The sequence below is a fragment of the Tenrec ecaudatus genome, chromosome 4 (genome assembly GCF_050624435.1).
Source record: "Tenrec ecaudatus isolate mTenEca1 chromosome 4, mTenEca1.hap1, whole genome shotgun sequence".
NCBI classification, from domain to species: Eukaryota; Metazoa; Chordata; class Mammalia; order Afrosoricida; family Tenrecidae; genus Tenrec; species Tenrec ecaudatus.
In genome coordinates this window covers 83,298,948-83,325,724 of record NC_134533.1, presented here as the reverse complement: position 1 = coordinate 83,325,724, position 26,777 = coordinate 83,298,948, and the positions used below count along the sequence as shown (strand labels likewise).

General features: G+C 37.8%; 1 protein-coding gene across 14 annotated transcripts in view; it reads left to right on the top strand.

Moving 5' to 3' along the window:
- Positions 1 to 26,777, top strand: part of PICALM (phosphatidylinositol binding clathrin assembly protein) — a 102,685-nt gene that overhangs the window by 14,316 nt on the left and 61,592 nt on the right. For 13 of the 14 annotated variants that reach the window (XM_075546412.1, XM_075546409.1, XM_075546407.1 and 10 more), the window contains exons 2-4: positions 23,600 to 23,742; positions 25,207 to 25,282; positions 26,621 to 26,723. The exons of the other annotated variant lie outside the window; for it this stretch is intronic. In XM_075546412.1, the coding sequence (XP_075402527.1) occupies positions 23,623 to 23,742; positions 25,207 to 25,282; positions 26,621 to 26,723 (299 nt within the window). In that variant the 5' untranslated portion in view covers positions 23,600 to 23,622. The remainder of the gene's footprint in view (positions 1 to 23,599; positions 23,743 to 25,206; positions 25,283 to 26,620; positions 26,724 to 26,777) is intronic. 14 annotated transcript variants of the gene reach the window in all.

Here is a 26,777-nt window from a genome sequence, read left to right as displayed (position 1 = left end):
TTAAAGCTGAAAAACTGGGGTTCGGCTTACACATGGGTCAGGTGTAATCTCGCTGGGGACCCCCCAGGTAACAGGAAGAGCACCTGTTATCTCGCAGGTGATTGCCTTTTCTCCCGCTGTTCATTTAAAGCCTTGCTGACACTGCAGGGCTTTGAATGTTTGTTTACTCACATCTAACCAATCAGAGCCATCCTATGATGTGTATCTTTGAATGAAAATAATGTTAAGCCTTTTAAAGACTGTGTGCAAAGGATGTGGCATGAATGGATGTCATCTGGTCAAGCCCGACTAACAAAAGGAGGAAATCTCATGAAGCCTGACATAGAGTTAATAGCAAAGTGGGTTCGAGATGCATGGGAAGACATGCCAGAAGACATGGTGCAACATGCCTTCCAGAAATGTAGTATTAGTAATGCTATGGATGGCAGTGAAGACTGTGCTTTGTATGAAAATGACAGCAGTGATGGTGATGACGGCGATCTCAGTGAGGACAGCGTCTGTGATGACCTCACACCAGCTGAAGCTCTGCATTGGGATACGGATGATGATGAGGAATCTAGTTTTGAAGGATTTTAACTCTTTACATTTTAGCTTGGTTGATGATTGAGCTCAGGGAATAGTACTCTTAAGGTATCATTGTTGATATCTTATTGTTTTTATTGAATCTATTTTCCACTTACTGTGCTGGTTTACTAATGTTAAATGACTTGTCCTTTTATTTATGTTTTTTATTTAAAATAAATATTTAAATACATTACCCCACCGATGTCTCAATTTTTAGTAATTTTATTTTCATTTGTTTTGATTATTGAAACTCACCAATAGCTTCTGCATTTTCCACCCTAGGCTTATCCTCGAGTCAATCAGTTTTTCTGTTTGTCCCAGGTAATAATTAGGTACCTCGGTTTATACTCAGGTCGGCTTATATTCGAGTATATATGGTATGTTTATCACAGCACTCCAAAACAAAACAATGGAAACCGCTTGAGTGCCTACCAGTGAAAGAATGGACAAGCAAACTATGGTACATAAGCACAGATACTGCAGAATGCTAAAAAATCAGAATGGTCCTATGGGACACCTCATAACATGAATGAACCCAAGAACATTATGCTGAGAGAAACAAACCACTCAGAAGGACAGTATTATATGAGAACACTATTATAAAAAGTAAAGGTTTTTACAATGAAAGTAATTTTTGATGGTTCTTAGGGGAAGTAGAGTAAAATACTGACTAGAAAAAAATACTGGCTAGAAGGGGAAATACATCATTATCCTGGGGGAAAAGGAAAGCAAACCCAAACAATCTGATAACATAAATAAACTGACAAGGCTTCGACAGTGGGTAGAGCTCTTTTAACACCATCTGTTGTGGTGATGGAGACTAGTAGTTGGGTGTGGGGGGAGTTCTTGATTGCAATCCCTAGCACTGAGCTCAGCTCTCTGACTACGAGGAATTACTTAGTCACGCATTCTCTTAGCTATGTGAACGGCTTCATCTGATCTCGTGACTTTTTTACATTGTCAATGTGTGAAGGGGTAATATATAATTGTAGGAGTATCAATAACGGATTGCTTTTGTCACACACAACAGTTCCACGTTTCCATAGCATCTTGAACTTCCTTTTTAATACAGTGATTATTTATAGCATCTGTAATTGTAATTTAAAGATGGACTCTGTGTATTTGTTACTGCGCTGATGTAGGGCTGGGCACCAAGAGTGTATAGTTTCTCTGACTGAAATCTGTATAGGAGCAGACTCTTGCTCCCTCAGCAGCTGTTGGGTTTAAATCACCAGCCTTGCGCTTAGCCCAGGATTCCTTGGAATGTATGAAGGTGGGATGAATTTCTCATGGGGATTGATTACTAATAAGTTAATAATGTTATAGAGTCTTTTGCATGAAGAAAGGGTCACTGTCAAAATAGTACCGTATATACTCGTGTATAAGCCATGATTTCCAGCACATTTTTAATGCAGCTTTTGTGTTAAAATTAGCTGCCTTGGCTGATATTCGGGTTGGCTTATACTTGAGTATATATGGTAATAATCATTCCTGCAAGTAGTTGTTTGTAAAAATTTCTTTTTGTTTCTGTGGTTGTGATAAAAAAATGAAGTTTTGGGGGGTGGAAATTCATAGAACAAATTACCATATCTACTTGAATATAAGCCGGCCCGAGTATAATCTGAGGTACCTCATTATTACCTGGGAAAACAGAAAAACTGATTGATTTAAGCCTACGGTGGGAAATGCAGGATGTGAATTAACATAGAGACCAGAGGGGAGAGACAGCGCAGCCACAGACACATCCTTACCAGTTCAGCTGCCTGCGTAAGTGAATCACTGTGGGTGCTTCTGCGAATTTGGAGCAGTCCACGTCAAGGGGCTTTGAATGAACTGCGGAGGAATGGCAATCACCTGCGAGATGTTACACCTCCTCTAGGGTGCCACCGGCTCGTGTATAAGCCGAACCCCAGTTTTTCAGCATATTTTTTGTGTTGAAAATTTTGGCTTATACACGAGTATATACGGTAGGTTCCCACTGAACAATTCTTACACATATTGTTGAGAGACATTGAATGGCATATTTCGCAGTATTTTGCCATGCTTCCAGTCATCTTGTTGCCCTGCCCCCTTACCCTTTCATCTTTGCTTTAGAGTAATTGCTGGCCATTTGGCCTCAAAGAAGTGCTGTCTAAAGATGTGCAGTACTCATGGTAATAATGTTTATTTTATAAGCTAATTAGCTAAAAAAAGGTGTCTGGGGATGGGTGAGGGTGTGGGTGGAGTTTCAGTTCAAGATTTATGGGGTACTTTAGGGTAGTAGTCTCCAGGAGTTCTCTCATCTCACATGGTCCAGTCAGTCTGTGCTTTTTAAGAATTTGTGTTAAAAAAGAATTAGATTTATATTTAATGTCTTATTTCCTTTGAGCAGGATTCTCCTCTCATGGCCTTGATAAGAGGGTTCATAGTAGCAAGTATATCAAGTAGCTTTTGAGTGTGTATTGGTAGAAAATTCCAAAAATCACAAACATGGGAATAAGCTTGCAGAATTAAGTTATTTTTGTGAAATTAGGGCAGTTTGACACTAAACTAACCTTCATTCTAGAATGTATTGTTGGAATGTTTGACTTCAAATAAGTGAATTTAATTAAAGCTTGTGATTTTTTCTTTTTTTGTTACATGTCATTAAGAGGGAATTTCCTTGTTAGACTTTGTGTTGTCTGCGTTAACATCTATCTTTTAATGCTATGAGGATGCTTGCTTGCCAGCTATTTGTGTTCATGAAATAAGATATTGGCATAGCATTTGATCTGCAAATAAAGCTAATAAATGAAGTATATGAGAGAGCTTCAGAAATTTTCTGGGAAAATGGCATTAGAAGATAATGGATTTTTTTTAATCAAATTTTTTGAAGCCTCCATGTGTTCTTTAAAATAAAGTCCATTGTTATTGTCAATATATCATTCAAGTCATATACCAATTAAAATGTTTCTACATGTCCAGCTCAGTGACATTGATTACATTTTTAAAGTTGTGCAGTCATTCTCAGCTTCTTCTTCTGAGTTGTTCCTCCTTCATTAGCATACATCCACAGTGTCCTGAGTTTTCTGTTTAGTCTTCCTGAATTGCCTTTGTGAAGTTGATCTTATGGAGATTGATTTTGAAACACTACAGTGTTCAAGGCAGACTTTTTTTCCCACTAAACTGTTGTTTGATTTTTAAGAATTCAGGGGATGTTTTGGGTTTAAAGTCTAAAAATTTTTCTTGTAATAATTTCATGGATTCATTCAGCTTTCATGGTTCTGTAAAATCTGGAGTGAGAATTTGAAATTCTGTTCAGCATTTCCATCTTTTGTTCAATATTCTGCTATAGAATCTTTGATCAAGTGTTCAGCAATAGTAGCCATCACCATTGTATGCATGGATTATATACTTTTAATGAATGAGAGGGTAATGGTTTTGATTGCTTCTTCTTCTTGCTTGATTCAGACTCTCTTTCTCTCTCTCTCTGTCTCTGACCCTTTCAATTTTCCATCTGATTTTAGGAAGCTGACATTGTAGTCTGTGACTGATGAGTGGCTTATATTTCGCCAAATTAGTTTTCTTTTGAAAATGAAGCATGGGTAAATCCTAAGTCATTTGTGTAAATAAAGTCCCACAAGTTTCTAATTTTTGCTACAGTTTGTGAGTAGAAAGGGGATGATGAATTATAGGAGCAAATCTTTACTTCATGATGATGTTATTAGTTAAAATCCCCTATGAAACTTTATATTCAAAATTCTGCATTTTATGAGTTAAGATATGTAAGACAAAAGTTCTGAGGTTAAATTCTGTTGTACATTGAGATTCATGCAAATCCTCATCAGAAATAAGTGTGCTAAGAGAAAGCGATCAAGGGCCATAAATTAAAAAGATGAGTTTATATGATCTTTATATTAAATGTACACACTCTATTAATAGAGTAACAGTATACATACAACTAATACATTGAGATTAAAGCACTATTTATCCCTTGAAGTATCACATTAGTGCAAGGAGTAATAAAGGTTGGGGATGGTGAATGAAAGCTTCATCGGGGAGGTAGCAAGCAAGGGTTTCAGCATACATGATGATTTGCAACATCATGAAAAATGGAGGAAAATTAAAATTGTTAGCAGTTTCACTCTATTTAGCTCGACATAGATCACTATCCATGGAAGCAAAGAAATCAAAAAGTCTGTTGTTAGTGGATGCTCTTGAGTTCATTCCCATTCATAGGGCCCTTTGTACAAGAGAAGGCAACCCCACCTACTCCTGTTCCATCCCCACAATTGTCCCTGTTTGGGGGCCTGTTGCTGTAGCCACTGTGTCAATCCACCTAATTGTGGGCCTTTCACCTTTTATGCTGCCCCTCTGCTTTAGCAACCATGATGCCCTTTTCCAGGGCCTGGTCTCTCCTGACATGTCCATAGTATGTGAGACAAAGTCTCACCACCCTTTCTTTAAAAGAACATTCTGCTGTGCTTCCAAGACAGACTTAATTGTCTCCTGGCAGTTCATGGTTCTTTCCCTAGTCTCAGGGATTAGCCACTGAAAACCTTATGGATAAAGGCATATTGTGCTGGACAATTTTGCTTCAAAAGACTGAAGTGCCAAAAAGCAAAGATGTCTCTTTGATGAGGACTAAGGTATACCTGACGCCAAGCCATGATCTTTTCAACCACTTCATGTGTTTTCAAAAGTTGGGTCATGGAAAAAAGACAACTGAAGAATAATCATTAACTTGAACTGGGGTGTTTGGGAAGTGTATTGAATATTCCATGAACAACCAGAAGAGCACATCTGTCTTGCAAGAAATAAAAATGAACAGTTATTTAGAAGTCAGGATGCAAAACTTGAGTTACTTTGGGCACGCCATCATGGAAAGACCCAGTCACCAAAAAAGGACATCCTATTTAGTGGAGTAGAGGTCACTGCTCCTAAAGAAAACAAGCCCTCATGGAGGTGGATGAATGTAATGGCTTCAAGACCTTGGAGAAGCCACAGGATTGGGCTTTTTGTAAAGTCGCCATGAGTCAGAGATGGCTTGATGGTAACTAACAACAGTGATTAGCCGGATGGAGAGAAAGCCACCTTTTAAATAGCTTCGTATACAGTGTGATGTGGACTTAGGAAAGAACATGATGGTGCGTTGAGGAAACTAAGTAGTTTTATGTGGTGGAACGCACAGTGTAATGGGAGGAAGTGGGAGGAGGCTGCAGGATCTTTGTAGGGGCACGTCTTGTATGGGTAGGAGCTATCTTGATAGATTCTGGTCACTTTCCCGTTCTTTTCCCTAATTCTCGTTGGGACACCCCCCCCCCCCCTGTATTCCTCCTGTTAGAGTCTCATTTTCTCCTTTGATTGACTGTTTGGGATCCAGTGCCATGGACTGGGAAAGTACTTTTCCTTTTATCCGGTGATTTGTAGTCGGATTATTGAGAGGGAGGGGAAGAAAAGAACCTTGAAACTTGTTGGGAAGTGTATCTGCTATTGGAGCCCTGAATATTTTGATATGCAGTTGTTTAGGTCTTTAAATAAATGAAAACCAGTGTCATGGCTTTAGTGTTGTTTTTTTATTCCAAATTTATGAATGAACTTAAACTTACCTGATGGTCAGTATAAATTGGGGAAAAAGTTTGATTAAGATCAGTAATATTTTTGAGGGCATGTGCCATTTATGTGAGTGTACACTGATACCTTTTTACTGCACACAATACATTAATACCAGTCACTCTTATCCGTTTTCAAAGCTGGACCTTAAGACTTGTGGAAATAAAGGAAATCAATTACTTGTATATTTAACAATTTTATGTTGAGAATCTAGTACCTGGCCACATTACTGTGTTGCGATACAGAGAAAAACCTAAATGTGAAGTCATTGATAGTGTCCTTAATCTAGTAAGGAATCGTATGAGACATAGAGATAACTGGAGCCCTGGTGACGCAGTGGGCACTAATTGGGTTGCCAACTGCAAGGATCACTGTTTGAAACCACCAGCCATTAAGCTGGGGGTGGGTGGGTGGGGCAGAGACCGTGCTTTTGCTCCGGTAAAGAGCTAGTCTAGGAAACCCACAGTGGCAGCTCTTTACTGCCCAGAGGGTTGAGGTTGGGCGGCATAGACCTGATGGCAGTGAGTGAGTAGTACCACACTACGAGCTAAGTATGGAACAAATGTCGGGGAAACCCACAGACTCCTTTTGACTAGTAGAAGAACTGGATCTGTAGATAGAATCGAGAGTACTTGGCGGGAGCAATGGTGTAATTAGGGACTGTTGTGACGGTCAACAAGAGCCCTGGTAGCTTAGTGCTTGCTTATTGGGACTGCCAACCACAAAGGTCAGCAAGTTTGAAATCACCAGCCTGTCTTAGGGAGAAAGATGATGCTCTCTGCTCCTGTTAAGGTGCAGAGCCTTGACAACCCACCAGGGAGTTCTCTTCTGTCCTCTAGGACATAGGGTTACTATGACTGACTCAGAGAGATCTGACTCGGGGACAGTGAGTTTGGTTTTGTGGTGGTCAGAAATGATAGTTTCTGGAGATGCACATAGATGAGCCAGGCATTTTTCCTTGTCTATGCTCTCCTTTTGCTCTTGGGCATTATTTCTGGGCGAATTCCTCAACATGAGTTATTTTTACGTTTCAGGTAAAGAATCAAGTTTCTCTTCTACCCCTGTTACTAATGAATGTTTTATCTTAATATTAGATTTGCAATTTTGGGTTATGTAGGCTTAGATTGGAACCATGGTGCGTTATCAAATTGCTCCCCCACCACGCTGTAGAGGTGTTTTATTTTACTGTGGTAGCATCTTGTCTTTGTGTCTCTCTCTTGAAAATTGGGACTCCATTTTAGTAATTTTAGAATCCTTAATACCCATAATATAATCCCCTATAAATATGTGATAATTCTTTGAGGAAGATAAGTGATTTAGTGTGCATAGACTGGTACATTGATTTAAGCTATTTTTTTAAGGTTTTGCTTAGCGACTAAGTGATTTACTATGAGTAATTGACTTGTATTTGTTGACTGTTAATCATCAATGGGGATCAGTTGAGGATGTACAATGGTGCATCACTAATCTCTCACCATATGCTCTACCACAGTAACACCATAATCTTAAAGTTAGTTGGTCAAGCAATGAATTTGTGGCTTATTGCTTCAAACCTGGTTTAATCCTGTATTTTAATTTTATAGAACTATGGAACTGTAAGGAACCCTGGTGGCACTTTATGTGCACATTGGACTTCTAACACCGATCTAAGGGTGATGATTCAGAACCAGTGGAGTGATTGGGGAGGGTGTGGTTGGGGGGATGCAGAAGCATGTATCTACACTTGATCCTGAATTACAGGCTGTAGTACAGAATGTGCTGAGTAATTTTTATCTGGGAAGGGGGTGGTAGGCCAAATCACTTTGGGGACCTCTGCTGTATTGGGTCACTGGGAGTTCAAATGGACTCCCATTTCTCCTATGGAGAAGCTGGTGGGTTTGTACCAACCACCAATCTTTCGGTAGCAGTGGGTTTTTGGTTTGGGGTTATGGAACGGCAAGCCTTGTTAGCTCAGTTTGCTTGCTGGAAGGACTGTGTTGTTTATAATACAGGTATATTCTCTGTGTTATGTGTGTTTGCATGTATGTATACAATTAAAAATGATGCCTCCCCCACGAACTTCTTGAAACCCCTTTGTGCTATTTAATCTATTTCTATTGTTAATCTCTTTCTATTTTGTCTCTCTCTTTTTTAAGACTTTTGTGACTTGAAATTAAGTAAGAAACTTAGTGGTCTAGTTTAGATACCTTAATTATATTCAATATGTGCTTATATATAGACAATTTGCTTTAATAGTTGAGTTGTTTATAACCCCCTTTTGTTGTTTTTTTTTTTTTTTTACTCCTGAGTTTGTATATCTTTACATTGCATCTTTGAAAGCATTTAGCACAGAGGAGAAAGCTGCTTTCACTAATTGCAGTTACTAACTTTATTTCAGGTGACCTGTTGTTAGGGATTTGATCTAGTTTTTATTTATAAGACCAATGTGAAGGTGTGTTGGTAAGTACAAAATGGAGTGTGTTGACCTACAATGAATTTGTTTTTAAAAACAGAACTAAGAGAAAGTTAAATTATGGGATAGCTGCATTTTTTTTCTTTCACTAGGGGACTAGAGGAAAGATCTGGTTTGTTCTTTATATGACCACTTTGTCTTCTGTTCTTTGGAATTGGCACATGAAACTGGGATTGCATTTCCTTTTAGAAGCAAAGCTATTGCTTAATGACTGAGAAATAAGATTCAGCAGGCAGTATTTCTTCATTTGTCTTTCTTTTTTGAACATCAAGTTTTACAACATCAAGTTTGTTTACAGACATATAATTACTTTTTAATTACAACTTTCAAATTATTAATATCAAATATTAATTCAATATTGGGTTTTTTAGAGTATAAACCATTTATTTTTGCTTTTAATATTCTTGTAAAATAGAATTTTCATCCCCCAAACACTTTATAGAGCTAAGTAGCAATAATATCAATGTTCCCTACCCCCCACTGTCCAGTTGATTCTGACTCACAGCAACATTATAGGATAGTAGACCTGCCGGGTCAACGGTTCCAACACTGAAGGCTTTATATAAGGAAGCAGTTTGCCTTGCCTTTCTCCTCTGGAGAAGCTGGAGGGTTTGAACCAACCAGCAATCATTCATTAGCAGCTGAGTGCTTCACATTGTGCCAACAGAGCTCCTTTTCTTAATGCTAGAACTTTTATAACACTAACATTAACAAAGTGACACACGACTGGGTGTCAGTAAAGAACAACCATAGGTACTGGCTTAAGAATTAGTTATTTGGTTCCCATTCGCTGCCGTCAAGTCAATGCTGACTGATAGTGACCTCCTGTGGGTTTCTGAGACTAACTGTTCACCATAGTATAAAGCCCACTCTTTCTGAGCTGTCTGTTTCTTGTTAACTTGGTTGGATTGTGTGGTGTCTTCCCTAGATGCTGTTCTCCTTTAGTTCATCGTAGCTGGGATGATGGTGCCAATGTCCAAGGCATTGCATTATCAGATAAGAGGTGCTAATGGAATATACTAAAATTACATTTGTGAGGACAAGAGGGGAGAATGTGTATAATTTAGAATAATTAGAAATCACTTGCTATGGAGAAAGGAATCCTGGTGTCCTGGTGGGTTATGCATTTAGCTGCTAATTTCAATGTCAGCAGTTCAAACTCACCAGCTGCTCCATGGAAGAAAGGTAAGGCTGTCTACTCATGTAAGGATTTAGTCTTGCATATCGGACACTTCTACTTTGCACCTCCAGGGTTACGAGTCTGAATCAACTCAAACACAGTGAGTTTGATTTTGAGTTTGATATTGAAAGAGCCTTCCTTCTTTCCTTCCTTCCGTCCTCCTTCCATCCATCCCCCTTTCTCAGCAGAAAGGAACATACACATGTATGTTTGTGTAGTTAGACATGTATTTAAACCTGTGCAATGGCAATAACATCATTGTTTGCCTGTTACAAAATGTTGTAATAATCAAAAGACAGGATATGAAATAATTTTGCAATGCATAAAGATATCTGCACTTTAAAGATTTTGCCACTTTTAGATGCAGTGCAATTAATTACAGCCACACTTCCTAGTTGGTGAAGGAATTTGGCATTAGAAAAGCTTTTTGAGAAGTAATTGAGTTTAAGATGCTTTCAAAATACTGTAGTAAGAAGGTAATAGAGGAATCGTCTACTAACATGGAGGAAAATTTACAATAAAGCATGGAGCTAAGTAAAAATGTCTTACATTTGTAATGGTGCTTTGAAGCTAATATAAAGTATCCCAAAACGAGTCCATTGGGAATATTAAGCATTAATATTGCTATTTTAGAAATGTAGAAATCGATAGTGACCGCTTAAACTGTCCTAGGTTATATTGGTGAATCGGGAACCTGGAGTTTGATTCTGGATCCATTACACATTCCGCTATCTCTCTCAATTCTGGTTAGAGTGCAGCCTTCGTGTATGGAAATGGATAGGGCTGTGCATGGAAGAGGAAAGAGAACCTGGAGCAGAACTACAGCGGTGGAGCAATCACCGCTTTATTAGCTGAAGCTGAGACTGAAATGACTGTCACTTAAGGCTGTCAGACTGACGTGAGGCAGAGAAGAGCTGTAATAAGGAGAAGTGAACGTTGAAGAAATGTCATTTGTCTAAAAAAAGAAAAAATGTCGTTTAGAAGGAGTTACAGACAGAAATCCATTCCCTCCCTTGCCAATCTTAATCATTCTGGAGAGTGTCCATTATCACAGTGAAATAGTAAATCAGTGGCCACCACTGTCCTTGTAGGTCATATTTAAAATGATAGCATTTAGTTGGATAAGATGGCTTAATTTGGGGATTCTTTATCCTCATAAGGAGCCCTGGTGGCCCTGGGTATAACTGGGTCTATATAACTTAAACCAGTGTTGTTTATGGGTCAATTGTATGTACTTTCAGAAATATAAGGGACTTTTCAAAGATCTATTTATAGGATTTTTGAAAACATGAGAGGGCTTCAAATGTTTATGGGACAGCGGGATGAAAAGACAGTGACAACTTTGTATGTCCCTTATGTTAGCTCTATCTATTTAGACATAGATAACATCTAGATATAAAGGTGCTTGAAGGATTCAGCTATTTTAATTCTTAAGGTCTTTTATTAGAAATGCAATAGTTATTATTGTGGTTGGTTTATACAAGCAGAAGAGCTAATCAAACCAACTGCATTTGTACAATATATATTAAGTTTCAAATGAATTGTTTTTAAATTCTCTAGCAGCTAAATACACTTTACCAAAATGATATATAGTAAAATATTCTTAAAACCTGTAGTTGGACAAAATAGGTCTGTAACAATGCAGTGTGATCATAACTAAATTTTAATAGAAGTAATCTATTTTTTTTCTGGTGGCAAAGATTTTATTACCAAACATCTCCATAAACAGGTGTTAAAGAAGCATTGCAGAAAATATGTGCTATATAATTTATTTTGAAATAGTTTTCAGAGTATTAAGTCATCTTAGATTATTGCTGTCATATATTTGAATGGCTTTTAAATTTAGAGTGACTCAAATAACATTTTATTTTCATTTTTAAAATTTAAATAAAACATGTTAAATGAACTATAAGCCAGTCCACTACAATTGAGTCAGTTCTGACTCATATTGATCCCCTTTTAGGATTTCTAAGACTATAAATCTTGTATGGGGGCAAACAATCTTACCTTTCTTTTAAGAACTTAGCTGGCAGGTTTGAACCACCACCCTTGTAGTTAGCAGCCCAACACTCTAACCCTAACCCACAGTGTACTTCAGAAGGAAAAATATACCCCCTCCCAATTAACAAATACATTTTAATTGACCAAAGCTTGGAGTTTTAGATCATATTGGTAGGGTTATTTTTGCTTAGATTTAAGTTTATTAATTATGAAATATTTGAGGATGGAGGTCTTTTATTGTTAAAATCTTCAAGTATCCGTTTCTTCTTGTAGATACTTAACACTTAACCAGGAAGAGATGTTAGCCGTGTTATGTGCTAAATTATTATTAATTTAATTTATCTTTTCCCACAATTTCCACTTAAAGAATATTATTTGAAATTTAAAAGTTGTTGGCTATGCTATATTATTTGACGGTTATTACTATCCCTATATATCATTACTGTTTCCAGCCAGTTGACCAAAAAAAAAAAAAAAACAAAACGCTTTCTAGAAATGACTTTCATTTTTTACTCAATGGCTTAAATCTGGGTATCCTAAAAGTGGGTGATACACCCCACCACCACCACCACCCCCAGGCATTGGAGCAATCCAGGGGAACAGCAAAAACAGATACTTATACTTTATCTTGAATTATGGGCTGTAGTGCAAATGTTTTCAATTGCTCGGAGTCATTGAGTGATTTTTTTTTTTTCTGGAAAGGGGGTGGTAGGCCAACTAAGTTGGGAACTTCATTTAAAGGATTCTCTCTATTCCTTTGTGGCATAGATGTGGCATTTAATGAAGTGTAGTAAATGGTCACTGTCACTTTCACCCACTGGTGACTAGAGAGTTATTATTACTGCTGTTAATAGGTGCCACCGAGTCTGCTCTGCCTCCTAGCAGCCCTGCGTGCAACAGAGGAAAACACTGCCATGTGCCCGGACCTATGCCATCCTCACGGGCCCACTGTTAAAGACTGCTGTGTCAATCCATTTCATTGAGAGCCTTCCTCTTTTGTTGTTCTCCTTTACCCAGCATTGAAACCTGTGTTTGGGCAAAATAGATTACTTTGACTTCATTGTTTAGAGCATGAATGAATAAATGGGATTCCCACTATATCTACTTACTATATAAAACTTGGGGCCTTGCAGAATCAGCAAGAGCACATATTGCTCAGCATGACTTTAGTCTGTAATGTGTGTACAATGAATGAGATGCGCCAGAACTTCCTCATTGTGGGAGGTGCTAGCTGATTGTGATATTTCACTCCAGAGATCCACTGCCCACTTGTGACACACTTGCGTGGCATCTTTATCACAGTTCCCAAGAGGCACCCTTCCCTGATCATCATGTGAATGGTGGCCTGCTGAAGCACTCATACTCTTTTTCATTTTCTCCTTTGCATATGTCACCATCGAATTAATAGATATTAGGCTGCTCCAAAAATTTTGTCAAAAAATGGAATTAAAAGATACTGCTGGGATTTTTACATGACCCTGTTGAGGCGCTACCTCTTCTGTATTTGTTTATTGTCTCCCCACCCCTACCTCCTTAGAATATAAATTCCGTGGTAGCAGGAACTTTTGTCTACTGTTATATATGACTAACTCCAGAGGCACTGTTTTATCGTATGTTGTGAATCTTTGTAGTGCACATGGGGCTCTCTATTTGTTTTTACTGAGATTTGCAAAGCTGTAGGAAGATGGAAGAATATGAGGATTTTTGTTGTCCTAATTGTGCCTGTGCTCCATGGATGAAGGAGGCTCTGGCAGAGAGGGTAATTGTAACCCTTATTCTCTCTGATGAGGCATAATTTGAATTGCTTAGGTGAGATAGGAAAATTCTTTTGTGTTATTTTACACACATAGATTTTTGTCTGATTCTTCTCTCCATCTGTTATGAGTTGAATTATATTATGGCCTCCCCCTAATCGCTGGTGGGTTCAAACATTGGATCTTTCTGTTAGCAGCCTAACATATAACATACTATGCCAACAGCGCTCCTTTTTTTTTTTAAGATATAAAAGTGATTAAATAAGCCAATAGGGCAGATCTGGGGAAAGAGATACCAAGCCCCATGCTGACAAGTGGGCTCTGATACAGCAACAGAGCGAGAAACACTGTCCCGCGCCATCCTCACAATTGTTATTGTGCTCGACAGTGTTGTTGCTGTTCTTCAGACTTTCTCTATACTTGACAGTGTTGTTTGTATTCATGAGGTTTTCAGTGGTTAATCCTTCCCAACTAGACATCCTATTTCTTCTTCATAGTCTGACCTGGGGTGACCCTGCTGGTATTTGAAATACCTTTGACATAACTTCAGCATTACAGCAACACACAAACCACTGCAACACCACCCTTTCCGTCCCCTCCTCCATGTTCATGAGCAGAAAAATGGGCTTTTGTTTAACCTGTAAATCCATAAATATTTATACCATCATGTGAACATTGCTACAAGGCATTGTGTTACACATTGTGGATGGTCGGCATGAGGAATCAAAGTTCCTGGGTTTCTTTGAATAGGTTAAGTAGGGTCTTGATTATTTAAGACAAAAAGGGAGGGGGGGAAAGAGCTGATACCAAGAACTCCATAGAAAGTAAATGTCTAGTGAAGAGTGTACAAACATGCCTAATTCAGTTGACATGGATTGTGAGATAAGAGTTGTATGAGCCCCCAATAACATGATTTAAAAAAGAAAACACTTATTAAACTCAAAAAAGGGACCACCTTTTGAGAGCATACTTTTGTTTTCAGATATGCGGTAATTTTGGGCATAGATAAGCAAACATTTAATGTCACCAGCGCCTCAGAAGACTTTGGAATGATGTTCTGAGAAGTGATTTGGAAATCTTTTATAGAAATTTTTATTCAAGTTAGGAGATTAGATGATTATCCCAGGTTGGGAAAAGTAGATTCAGTGATTAGTACTAAGAGATGTTCAAGGATGGGAATTGAGTGCACAGTGTAGCTAACCCCGTGGAAAGACGTGCGTTACAGGAAGGAAGGGAGTAACCAGAATAAAGCCCCTAAGGAACGATGGCAGCGGCATAGTCACTCTTGTAGCTCGGCTAGAGGCTCTTAGTAGTAGTGCACTTACAACTCCTGTGACACAGACACTTTATTGTTCGATTTGGATAACCCTTGAGAGTGAAAGGGTGCTTCCTGACTGTGAGAATGAGACACAGGTGTAAACCAGGCCAATTTGGCACTTGGCCACCTTTATATATAATGTACTTTTCTGCAGATTTAGTCCCATTTATTTTGACTTCTCCAGATGAAAATTTGCTTTCTCAAACTTTGGTTTTTGACCCCCAATTCTTGTTGGAATGAAAGGAGAATTTGTAAAAAAAAATAAAATTTTTTTAAAAGAATTTGTTCTAGTTTTTCCCTCCGGCTTGTTGTGATTGGTGGAGGTAAGTTCTCATACTACGTTGACCTTTTATTTAGCGGCAAAGTCAGGGTTCTGTGTTTCTGATTCAGTAACTGCTCTTAAAAATCATGGTTATGTGAATTGGGTAATGAGTTGATATTAAGTTTGTAGGATACCATTTAAAAAATAAATGAGTAAAGTTGGCATTTCTCCTAAATGGGTTAATGTTTTCTTCCTACAGGTAGTGTAATTCAGAAAATCTAGATCTTCAAAGAAAAGAACATTATGTGCTTATTTCATGGACATATGTTTTTGATGTTGGAGCTATTTAGTTTAAATAATTACTTGCTTTCATTTATTAGTGATGAGCCCCTCCCCCAGCTTTTGTTTTCTGATCAGTTAAAGTTAACAAAGATAATAGTTATATTTGGAGTTCATGCTTACAAAATTCCTAGTTTCCTCACCCCCGATAGCCTTATTTAGAATCTAAGATTTCAATTCCTAGATATTAGGGTCTCTTCGTTTGGGAATCACCACTTTGGAGTACTAGAATGTAATCGTAATAGAGGGAAAATAAATAAATCTACTGCCATCGAGACTATTCTCACTCCAACGACTGTAAAACCTTAAAGGCACTGATACTCTCATCTTTCTGCAGCTGGTGGGGTTGAACTTTCAGTCTTGGGGTTTAGCAGCCCAATGCTTACTCAAGTATCACCATAGGAAACACCTGAAAGTTAAAGTAGGTTATTTTTAGGGGAGATTGAGTTGGTCTGACCTATCTCTGTTTTAAGCACTGGGCTTATAATGTACCAGATGCTATGCAGCAAGAGTCAGAGTCTGCAAAGCCTTATAAACCTCCTGAAGCAATCTACTTGGCTCTATACTGGCAATAAGACTCAGAATTACATCCACAGCCGTGTTTTTTTTTTTTTAAATCTTTCTTTGTATAGTCTAACTGCCACCCAGTGGTAGGAATTCAGAAAACACCAGAAGACCAAGGAGAAGTACTTGGTTTTCCAGAGTTTCTCGTAGAGTGCTTGCTGATTAGGCTAAATCATTTTGATAGAGAGAAACAAAATCATGATACTTGAAGATAAGAGATCGGAAGCAGTGAATTTTAAGAATATTCCAAGAGTATATCTTTTTGAACACAGCATTTTCATGCTAACCTTTCTTACATATTTTAACTGGTTTGTGGGAAGTCATAATTGCAGAGATAAATCATTTCAAATGACTTGAAAATGATGCTTTGTATATTGATTGGCATTTTAGGGCAGTTATATAATCATTCCATTAACTTATTATTTGCTTTTAAAATTGTAGGTCAAGTTTAGTAAACTTGATTCAGCTATGACTTAAGAGCCCAAGTTTCAGCCAGATTATAAAATAGTTATGTGGATTATAGAATGATTATTAGATTATAATCTTATAATGTAGATTAAAAAATGGTTAGTTTTGTTTACATATCTTCATCCAAATTCTCTTCTCCAGATGCTCTCACTTTAGTTCCTATTCCAGCACACATGAAAAACATGTCAATCCCTTTCTACCAGGAAAATGGATTTTTTTCAAAGCTCCTTTAAATTTGGCTCCTTTATCTGGAGACTTTAAGTCTGAGACACTTCATGTTTTCTTATGCTAGTGCCCAAGGGAGGGAAGTGAAGTATAAACTTGAATTAGCAATTACATGAATTTTAGGTTGCTAACGGACTGCTTTCAGATTATCACCATGCCACAATCTAGACTAAATAAAGCAGCAGTACTTTCTACAGACAATTTCTGAGTTACATTTCCTTTGTCTAATTCAGTAACTACTTAGAACTTGCTGGGCTACATGCTGGGGACACAGGCATGAAGAAGACACATGCTATTGCTCTTAGGTTTATCATTTGGAAGAAATGGGTCATAAACTAATAATTAGAATGAAACACGACGAAGCACCCTAATTCTTATGTAGAGAGCTAAGGGAACAGGAAGCTGTAGTCAGAGAATATTTGTTTTCTCCTAAAAAAGAATCACACTCTTCTCTGCCATTTCCCAGCCCTGTGCATATTGGTTGCAGTCACCACAATGTATTGTGGGCTTTATCTTTATTTTTGAAAAGTTCAACCTAACTGATGAGAAATTCCTTGTCTTCTCACATGTTTATATCTAGTTCGCATGATTTGTGGAAAAATTCCATTATCTTTAAACTCGATTTTTCTCTGAATGTTTTGAAGCCCCTTCATGTATCTTCTCAAGTTTGTGTATTGGCATCAGTAGATGAAACAAACGGTAGTTGATTCCAGTTGTGTGCAGTTCATTTCTAGCTAAAGGACTAGCATAAGGACATAGAACTCAAAATGTGTAGGACATAGAATGCTGGATGTATGTGGCACCACCCTTTAACTCGATGTAAGAATGTGGGAATGTCTCTCTCATGGCCATTGAGTCGATGCAGCCCTGTCGGACAGAGTCAAACTGCCTTTGTGACTCTTCAAGATTGTGTCTCTCTACGGGAGTCACTGGTGGTTTCGAACTGCTGACCTTGTAGTCAGCCACCAAACATGTAGTATATATACATAACACTGTCTTACCTGAGGCAATCCCAACTATAGAGCAAGATCTCATTTTAAAAGAAACAGTCCTTAAAGGTTTGTTTACTTTGCCTATTGAAATATGTAGACCTTAAGAAGGATACAGAACTCAAAACCAAACCTGCCATGCAGTCGACTCTGACTCATTGCAGCCCTGTCCTGAGTTTTTGAGGCTGTGAATCCTTAGAGGAGCAGAAAGCTTGATCTGTCTCCTGCCGAGCAGCTGGGTGGGTTTGGTGAACTACCAACCTTGTGGCTAGCATAAATTGTTATAAAAATAACACAATTTTAGAATAGTACGTTTTCCATTCATGCCTCACAAAAATACCTCATATTCAGCATTTGTGTGCACCTGGGATAATTTTTATGTCCTTGACCACTTTCTGAATATATAACATCGTCATTGTAAGCTTATAAAGTAGAAATTTTCTTCTATGTTATAAGCATTTCTGAAATACTAGGGTAGTTGTTCTTTAATATTATATGTGTGAGAAGGCTTCTGAAATTTTGTGAAAAATTACATTTTCCCCAAACTTTTGAAGTTCCTTTATAACTGCAGTGGGACTTCATATTTTGTTGCTCTCTGAAAGGGGTCTGAAGACACCTGGTTTTTGTCATGGTGATGGTATACCTGCAAGAATGCAAAATAAAATAATTTCAATCTTAAAATTCTATTTGTAAGAATTCTTCAGTTGATTTCTTTTTCTTTTTTTAACATCATTTTATTGGGCACTCTTAAAACTCTTATCACAGTCCATATATACATCCATTGTGTCAAGCACATTTGTTGCCCTCATCATTCTCAAAACATTTGCTTTCTACTTGAGCCCTTGGTATCAGCTCCTCCTTTTCCCCTCCCTCCCCACTCTTCCCTAAAGAACCCTTGATAACTTATAAATTATTAATATTTTGTCATATCTTACATGATCTGACATCTTCCTGTTGATTTCTTTAGGTGATGACCCTCCTTAAGAACCTGAAACTAGTATTGATGTAGATCTTTTCATATTAATATATCTTCTTGTAAAAGGACTGTATAAAATGCAGAGCTGAGTATTGACATAGACTTTTCAAAAATCATTGGGGGCTTTTACAGCTCTTATAACATTCTATATATTGTAGCAAGCACATTTGTACATATGTTACCATTATCATTTTCTAAACATTTACTTCATATTTGAGCCCTTGGTGTCAGCTCCTCCTTTTTCCCTTTACCCCTATCCCACCTTCACAACCCCTTGATAAGTTGTAAATTATTATTATTTTTGTATCTTACACTGAGCCCTGTCTTCACTCACCCATGTCTCTGTTGTTTGTGCCTCTGGGGGCAGGTGGCGGTGGTTATGCAGCTATCCTTGTGATCGCCTTCCTCCCCTACTCTCCCCCCTTCTCCCTACCATCCTGGCATCGCTACTCCCTCCCATTTCTGTTCCTGAGGCTTTTATCTGACTTGGAGTCCATGTGTCCTGAGCTTTTACCTGTACCAGTGTATGTACATGTTCCAGTCTAGCCAGAACTGAAAAGACTGGGGTCATAACAGTAGGGGGGGGGGTGAGGAAGCCCCAAAGAACCAGAGAATATTGTGTGTTTCATTAGTGCTATACTGCACCCTGATTGACTCATCCCTTTTTTGTGACCCTTATGTGAGGGTATGTCCACAGATGGGTTTGGGGGCTCTGCTCCAAACCCCCTTGTTCTCAACATATGTTTTTGTTAGTTAGCTTGTTTGTTTGGGATCTCCTGGTGCCTGTTCCCATCAACATGATCACACAGGCTGGTGTGCTTCTTGCATGTGGGCTTGTTGCTTCCTTGCTTGCTAGATGGCCACTTGTTTAATTTCAAGACCCCAGATTGAGAAACTGTTTAATGTCTTAAAGAAATGTTTTTCTTGGAAAGTTTATAAGGGATAAATATTCTCCTTTTATACATGATGACTAGATCAGTTAAAGGAGAGAGAGCTTATTACTCAATAACCAGGTAACTTGTCTTTCTGACTTATTACGGAGTTAGCCATTTGTTTCTTAGTGTTCACATAAGTGAGTCTTTAGTCAAGGTTCTTTGCAGAGAATAGATTGACAGAATTAGTTTATATATTTGTGCTGACAGACATTTCTTACAGCTGCAACTTTTTAAAGTAAAATGGGACCTTGCCTCACTTCCATAGTGAAATTTGGAGAGTCCCTAGGTGTCCTCTTCCATGGGAGAAGATGGCATTTGTTTCCTAAACCAAACCAGCCATGAAATAGCGATCACCAATTTTCCAGTGGTCACATGCTGAAAGTCTTCTGCTTACTCCATCTCTCATATTCCTGAAGGAGGAAAGAAACCTGTCCTGGCTGCCCTGTCCACTACTGGTGATAGGCTCCAGAGGGCCTGGAATGAACTATGGCATTGGTGTGTGCTGCGTGACAATTGAAGTGCTTACTCCACCTTGTATGAATGTGTTCAGACAGTGATACAGTTCTTTCACAAGTTTATTTGGACTACCTGTTCATATACAACTCTTGCTTCATTACTGAATAATAGGTTCCGAAAGTGATGAGTTCTTTTGAGTCATAGTCCTTGCTACTCTTGAACAATGACGGTTGTATTATCAGTTCAGCTTTTTCATACCAATGTAGTTTTCCGTTTTCTTAAAACTTCTTCATAATAGCCCCTGAGGTCATCTTATATCCTTTGAAATAATCTCTCAAAACTATTGTTGTTGTTAGGTGCTATCAGACAGCTCGGATTCCTAGCCACAATGTGTAAAACTGAAGTGCTACCCAGTCCTGCAGCATTTGCACAACTCTTGTTCGGTTTGGGTCCATGGCTGCAGCCCCTGTGTCAATCCATCTCGTTAAGGGTCTTCCTCTTTTGCACTGCTTCTCTACTTCATCAGGACTAGGCTCTCTTGACAACATGTCCAAATAAGTGAGAAAGTCTCCCCGCCCTCACTTGTAAGGAGCATTCTGGCCATACTTTTTCCAAGACAGTTCTGTTGTTTTTTTTTGGACAGTGTTCTTCACCAGAACTGCAATTCAGATGCATCTGATTCTTCGTCAGTGGACTTCCATATTCCATGTCCAATTTTCACATGCATGTGAGGCTATTGAAAATATCATGGCTTGAATCCAGGGGCCCCTTAGTCCTCAAAGTGACATCCCTCCTGGAATCCTAAAAAACAGTTGCCATGATCTTCTGAGTTAATCTCGGCTTTGCATTGATTTCTGGGCTCTTCTGAATGTTCCTTCAAATGCTTGATTTAAAACTTGTTTTTTGGAGGACAGCAGAACTTCAGTGATTTGGGATGATGTCTACTTGAGTTTTGATAAAAATGTGATTAGCTTTCACCTCAAAATAATTTTTCTACCATGCACAAATGTACCCCCCTTTTTTGAAAGCACCCTGAGACTTGAGACAGATTTATAATCGAGAGAGCTTATCTGCAGCCATCCATTGATTGTAGAGACACGAAAACATGTTTTGTTTGAAATAAACACATAAGTGTATGAACTAGAACCTTAGAAGCAAAACACCATTTTAATTTACCCACATATGAGGGTATGGGTGCATACTTGTGTATCTATATGGGATTGTTTTAAGTTTTTTAAATCAACTATAACCAGTTTTTTTTTATTAGAATCCAACTTGGATGCCATCGGTTTTGGTAGAACCTACTGAGGGCCTATTTAAATGGGCACCAAAGACCTCTGCATTCTTACTCTGTTGCAGGCTGTAGAAGTGAAACCCAAGGTTGTTTCTAAAGTTACTGAGCTTTCCTCTAGTGAGGTCAGCTCACGTGGGTATGCACTTGGAATGTGGACAAAAGATTAATGAAACTGTAGTACCTCATTACTTCTAAATGTTTTATACTTCCTGAAAATTTCTCTTAATGTAAAAATTATATTTTGTCTTAAAAGAGGTGATTAGGGCTTCTATCATGGTGGGTAGTTGAGCGTTCTTCTTGCTATATGTTTCAAAGCATGTTCATTCTTTATAAAATTTAAGTTGTGATTCATAAACCTGTCATCCCACAGTGAGTTTTTGTGCCCTGAGGTGGGGTGCATATTTCAGTAAATTCAGTTAGCATCTGCCTTACCTACTTCAAATATTATTTGTTGGGGAGAATCGTTAAATAATAAAACAGCATTTTATTGGTGTTGTAGGGATTCATTCCTTCCACTTTGTTTTTGTGGAAAAGTGCTTCAATTCTATGGTAGGCCTTCCCCAACCCCTGCACATAAGTGCTAGCAAACCTCATCAAGTCACAGACCTCCCCAAAGTAAACGTACATGCTGGCTGCTACTTCATTGCTTATTTCAAGTTTGAGGATAGGAATTATTTTCAAATGACTTGTTCGAAAATATATTTGTTTTGACTATGGGGGGGCGGGGAACCTGCCTTTACTTTGAAGCTCTTTTAATTGGTAAGGAAAAGTTGTTACAGAGCTTTTACTTTCAAAGAAAAGGTGTCTCCCAGATTACAAGTGGAAAAAGTAGTAACTGTAGCTATTCCCCATGATAATTTGACTTTTGTTTGGAGAAGTTTGCTTTTGGCTAGAGGTGGAGAAAACACTTCCCTTCCTGAGTTGTTGGAGCTCAGACATGGAAGGATTTTCAGGTTACTACTATACAGAAACATTGTGCAGAGCAAAGGCTACTCCATGGAGAAAATGACGGGTGGAAAATATTGGGGAAATGAGGACTGCTGGGAAAGTGTGACATTACTTAGGACTCCTTTTCTCCTCCATAATGTTTGCTATGTGATCACAAGCTGAGCATTTATTCATATCACATCACTTTTCCTGTCTTATGTGAAGAATTAATTTTTAGGTTCTGGAATTAATTAGTTTTCATAAGCATTACAGGGGAAATCTTTTTTGTTACACCCCTTTTAATTTAGAATTTGAAATTTTACACACATATTATCAGATGTTACTTAGTTTATTAAGTGGATATACCAGAGCAAATGTTTTTAAGGGTTATGAACAGATAGATACCTGGTTAGGGTTACATTGACATCTCTTGCCATCTGGAAAGTTAGGTTAATTATTTTTCTAAATTGGATTATATTTTGCATTACTGTCTTCATTGAACTTGCCAATTGTGTGTACTAAGCAACTGTTGGTGAAGTTTTCTTGTTTTTTCATTTTGGTGCGAAGATCATTGTTCATAGAAATGCTGTCTGGTTTGAAATGTGGAACTTATTTTATTTTAACTGCTGTCAGGTTAGTATTAAACAGTAGAGTTGCTAATTAAAGTTTGCTTTGGAAACTTACATAATACGAAACAATCCATTTCTATTACTTATGTTTAGTTAGCATTACCTGGTTGATACCAACTAATATCGGAGTTAACTTTGAGGAAAAGAGGGGAAGGAAGAGTGTGAGAAATACTTTATATAAACAGAGACCATGTCCAATCATAGAACACTTATATGTTATCTACTCTTTAATATAAATGTGGTACTCTGGAAAGGATATTAGTAAAGTTAGTTTGACCTTCAGCTTGTTGCTTTCATATGCATGTTTATTTTTTTAAATCATTTAAAAGGTAGGGATGGTTAATTTCACTAAATATATGTCTTCAAAGGTTTTTGAATAGTAAGAAAAGAAAATTTGTGGAGGTCTTAAAATAGTTCTTTTACAGAAGAATGAAGTTCTTTGGGGAGAATTGTTCCCCGAAGGATTTTGATTTACTTTTTGGGTTTATTGATCATTTATGAGATCCTAATCAGTACTCCTTTTACTTCTCAGGTAGATTATAACAGACTTGTTCTTGAGAGATTTTGAACAACTTCTCCAAACTACTCATTGCTGCTTTATTCTGTTACCTCTTTTCCTTTAAGCATGCAGATCTGGCATTAAAAATAAATTAAAACCAGAGGGTAAATTAATTAAAAATTTTTTAATGTTACAGATTTAATTCAGTGCACAAATGAGATGAATGTGAACATCCCACAGCTGGCTGACAGTTTGTTTGAAAGAACTACTAACAGTAGTTGGGTGGTGGTCTTCAAGTCTCTCATTACAACTCATCATTTGATGGTGTATGGAAATGAGGTAAGCCGACTTTCGGATCATAGTATTCTTGTATTATAAATTGATTTATCAGCTGGCTTCTCTCAGGAAACTTAAAGAACCACTTCTTAAGCCAGATAAGATGTATAGGTAAAAGGGGCAAGACACCTAGCCAGAAAAAAACTTTTAGATCCTGAAGCTTGGAGAAGGAGGTGCCCTTCCTATAAGCTAAGAAGCAGGAAAGGTGAGGTCAGAGCACCGAGGACTTGACTGATGGAACCATGAAGCATAGAGAGCCCCTAGAGCTGGGATTCGCAGACACCACTGGTATCTGCAGCCTCGTTTAGAGATCCGCTACTTGCCTAAGTTCATTTTCTTTTGAAATAGTTCTATCCTCATGTGTAAGCAATTTGCCTACTTTCTAAATTGTAATATTGAGAAATATGAGGCATTTTTGGAGATGACTGAAGAACAATGTCTTCTTCAGAGAGATGTCTCTGAAGTCTTTGTTACCCAAATGGTAAGAAGTCAGCTTTTGTGATGGTGGTTCCGTGTTCCCGTGTCAGTTCTAACTCATAGTGATCCCAGTGCACAACAGTGAAACACTACCTCTCCTGTGCTCCGTCTGTTTTTAACCCATTGTTGCAAGCTTCTCACTGAGTATCTTCCTCTTTTCACTGACCCTTTGCTTTTCCAGGCATGATGTTCTAAAGGGATTTCTCTCTTCCGATAATCTGCCTGAAATACATGAGATAAAGTTTCACCATCCTCACTTCAAAGAGCATTCTGGTTTGCTTCTAAGACACGTTTGTTTAGTCTTCTGACCCAACTAAAACCAAACTCCCCTACTCATTTTGTTTTTTATTCTTCTGACAGTCCATGATATATTCAATATTCTTCATCAATACCATCATTCAAAATCATCAGATTTTTCAAGTCTTATTGTCTTGCTTTTGAGTCCATATGAGGTCATTGAAAATACCATGGCTTGTGTCAGGTGCTCCTTAGTGCTCAAAGTGGTGACATCTTTACTTTTTAACACTTTAAAGAGGTCTTTGGTAGCATGTTTGCCCAGTACAACACACACTTCGATTTCTTAACTGCTGTTTCCATGGCTGTTGATTATGAATCTAAGTATGATTAGAAGCGTTTTATATAATTTTAAAAACATCAAAATTGGGGTCATTCAGATAGCTGTTTAAAATAGAAGTGACATCAGAGTATGGTTAAGTGTATCTCTAATGTGCTGTAGTAAAACCCAGATAACCAGTTCCATTTTGTGTGTGCTTCAGTTTTATATTGACTTTATTATTATAGGTATGGTTTTTAAGCTTTAATGATTTCTTATGTGCTACTGAAATATGTGCATTATATTTTTAGAAATTTGAAGTAGGTCAACTTAATGGAATATGTTAAGATTAGCTTGCCCCCCTTAATTACCAAATTCAACATTGTGAGATGACAGTACCTTATATTGACATAATTATTTGTTGGTGTTTTTTATAGCGCTTCATTCAGTATTTGGCTTCAAGAAACACGTTGTTTAACTTAAGCAATTTTTTGGATAAAAGTGGATTGCAAGGTAAAGACAATTTATTCATTATAGAAAATCAAAAGGGTGACCACACCTAGTGATTATTGCGTAATTAATACCCATATCTGTTGTTTTACTTACTTATTTATCTTTAATTCAGTAACTTAAAACTGCTAGATTTGGTGGCATGTTCTGTCTGAATGGAAGCTATTGTACGTAGACTCAGAACTAAGCCATTCGCATCCAGTCTGCAATAATTTATAACGCTATTCTGCATTGTAAATAACTAGAGATGTCAGGAATATTATTAAAATTAGAATTTGAGGAATGAAGTGGTTCCATAAGAAGTTACGTTTGAAAGAGACACATTTTCCAAGTCCTGTTGAAGTGATAAGAATTCTGATCACACGAGCTGTCGGAGGGATCAGGTATCAAGCATCAAGGAACAAAATATCATAATGTAAATGTGGGTGAGTGCAGAGTGGAGACTCAAAGCCCGTCGGTAACCAACCAGACACCCCCTTACTGAAGGGTTGTGGGGAGGAGATGAGCCAATTAGGGTGCAGGGTAGCAACAATGAAGCATATAACGTTCCTGTAGTTCTTAAATGCTTCCTCACCCCCACATTCATGATCCCAATTCTACCTTACAAATCTGGCTAGACCAGAGGATGTACATTGGTACAGATAGCAAGTGGAAATACAGGGAATCCAGGACAGATGACTCCTTCAGGACCAGTGATGAGAGTGGCGATGCCTGGAGGGTGGAGAGAATGTGGGGTAGAAAGGGGGAACTGATAACAAGAATCTATGTATAACTTCCTCCCTGGGGCATGGACAGTAGAGAAGAGGGCGGGGGGAGATGTCGGACAGTGTAAGATATGACAACATAATAATAATTTATGAATGATGAAGGATTCATGAGGTAGGGGGGGTGGAAAGGAAGGGAGAAAATGAGCAGCCGATATTAAGGGCTCAAGTCGAAAGCAAATGTTTTGAGAATGATGATGGCAACAAATGTACATATGTGCTTGACGCAATGGATGGATGTATGGATTGTGATAAGAATTGTATGAGCCCCCAATAAAATGATTTAAAAAAATTAAATGCATAGCTTTGGAGGAAAAAAAAGAATTCTGATCACAAGTAAAGTAGACTATTAATAATACATTCTAAAGGAAGATCTCCCCCACCCCCATATAATTAAAGACATGTGACATATGTCTTACCAGACTTCAAAAAATTTTTGGAGTCTTCAAGAAGCTCCTTTCTACCACTAAATTAAGTTGGTATATTAAGGCATGATTGCTATTAGTATATAATGTGCTGGTTTTCTGAGAAAAAATGGAATTATAATCACTTATGAAAAATTACTTTTCTCTTACAGGATATGACATGTCTACATTTATTAGGCGGTATAGTAGATATCTAAATGAAAAGGCTGTTTCATACAGACAAGTTGCATTTGATTTCACAAAAGTGAAAAGAGGGTGAGTTAAACTTTTTGGGTCTTTTTGAAAAATATAATTAGATTTAATATTTTA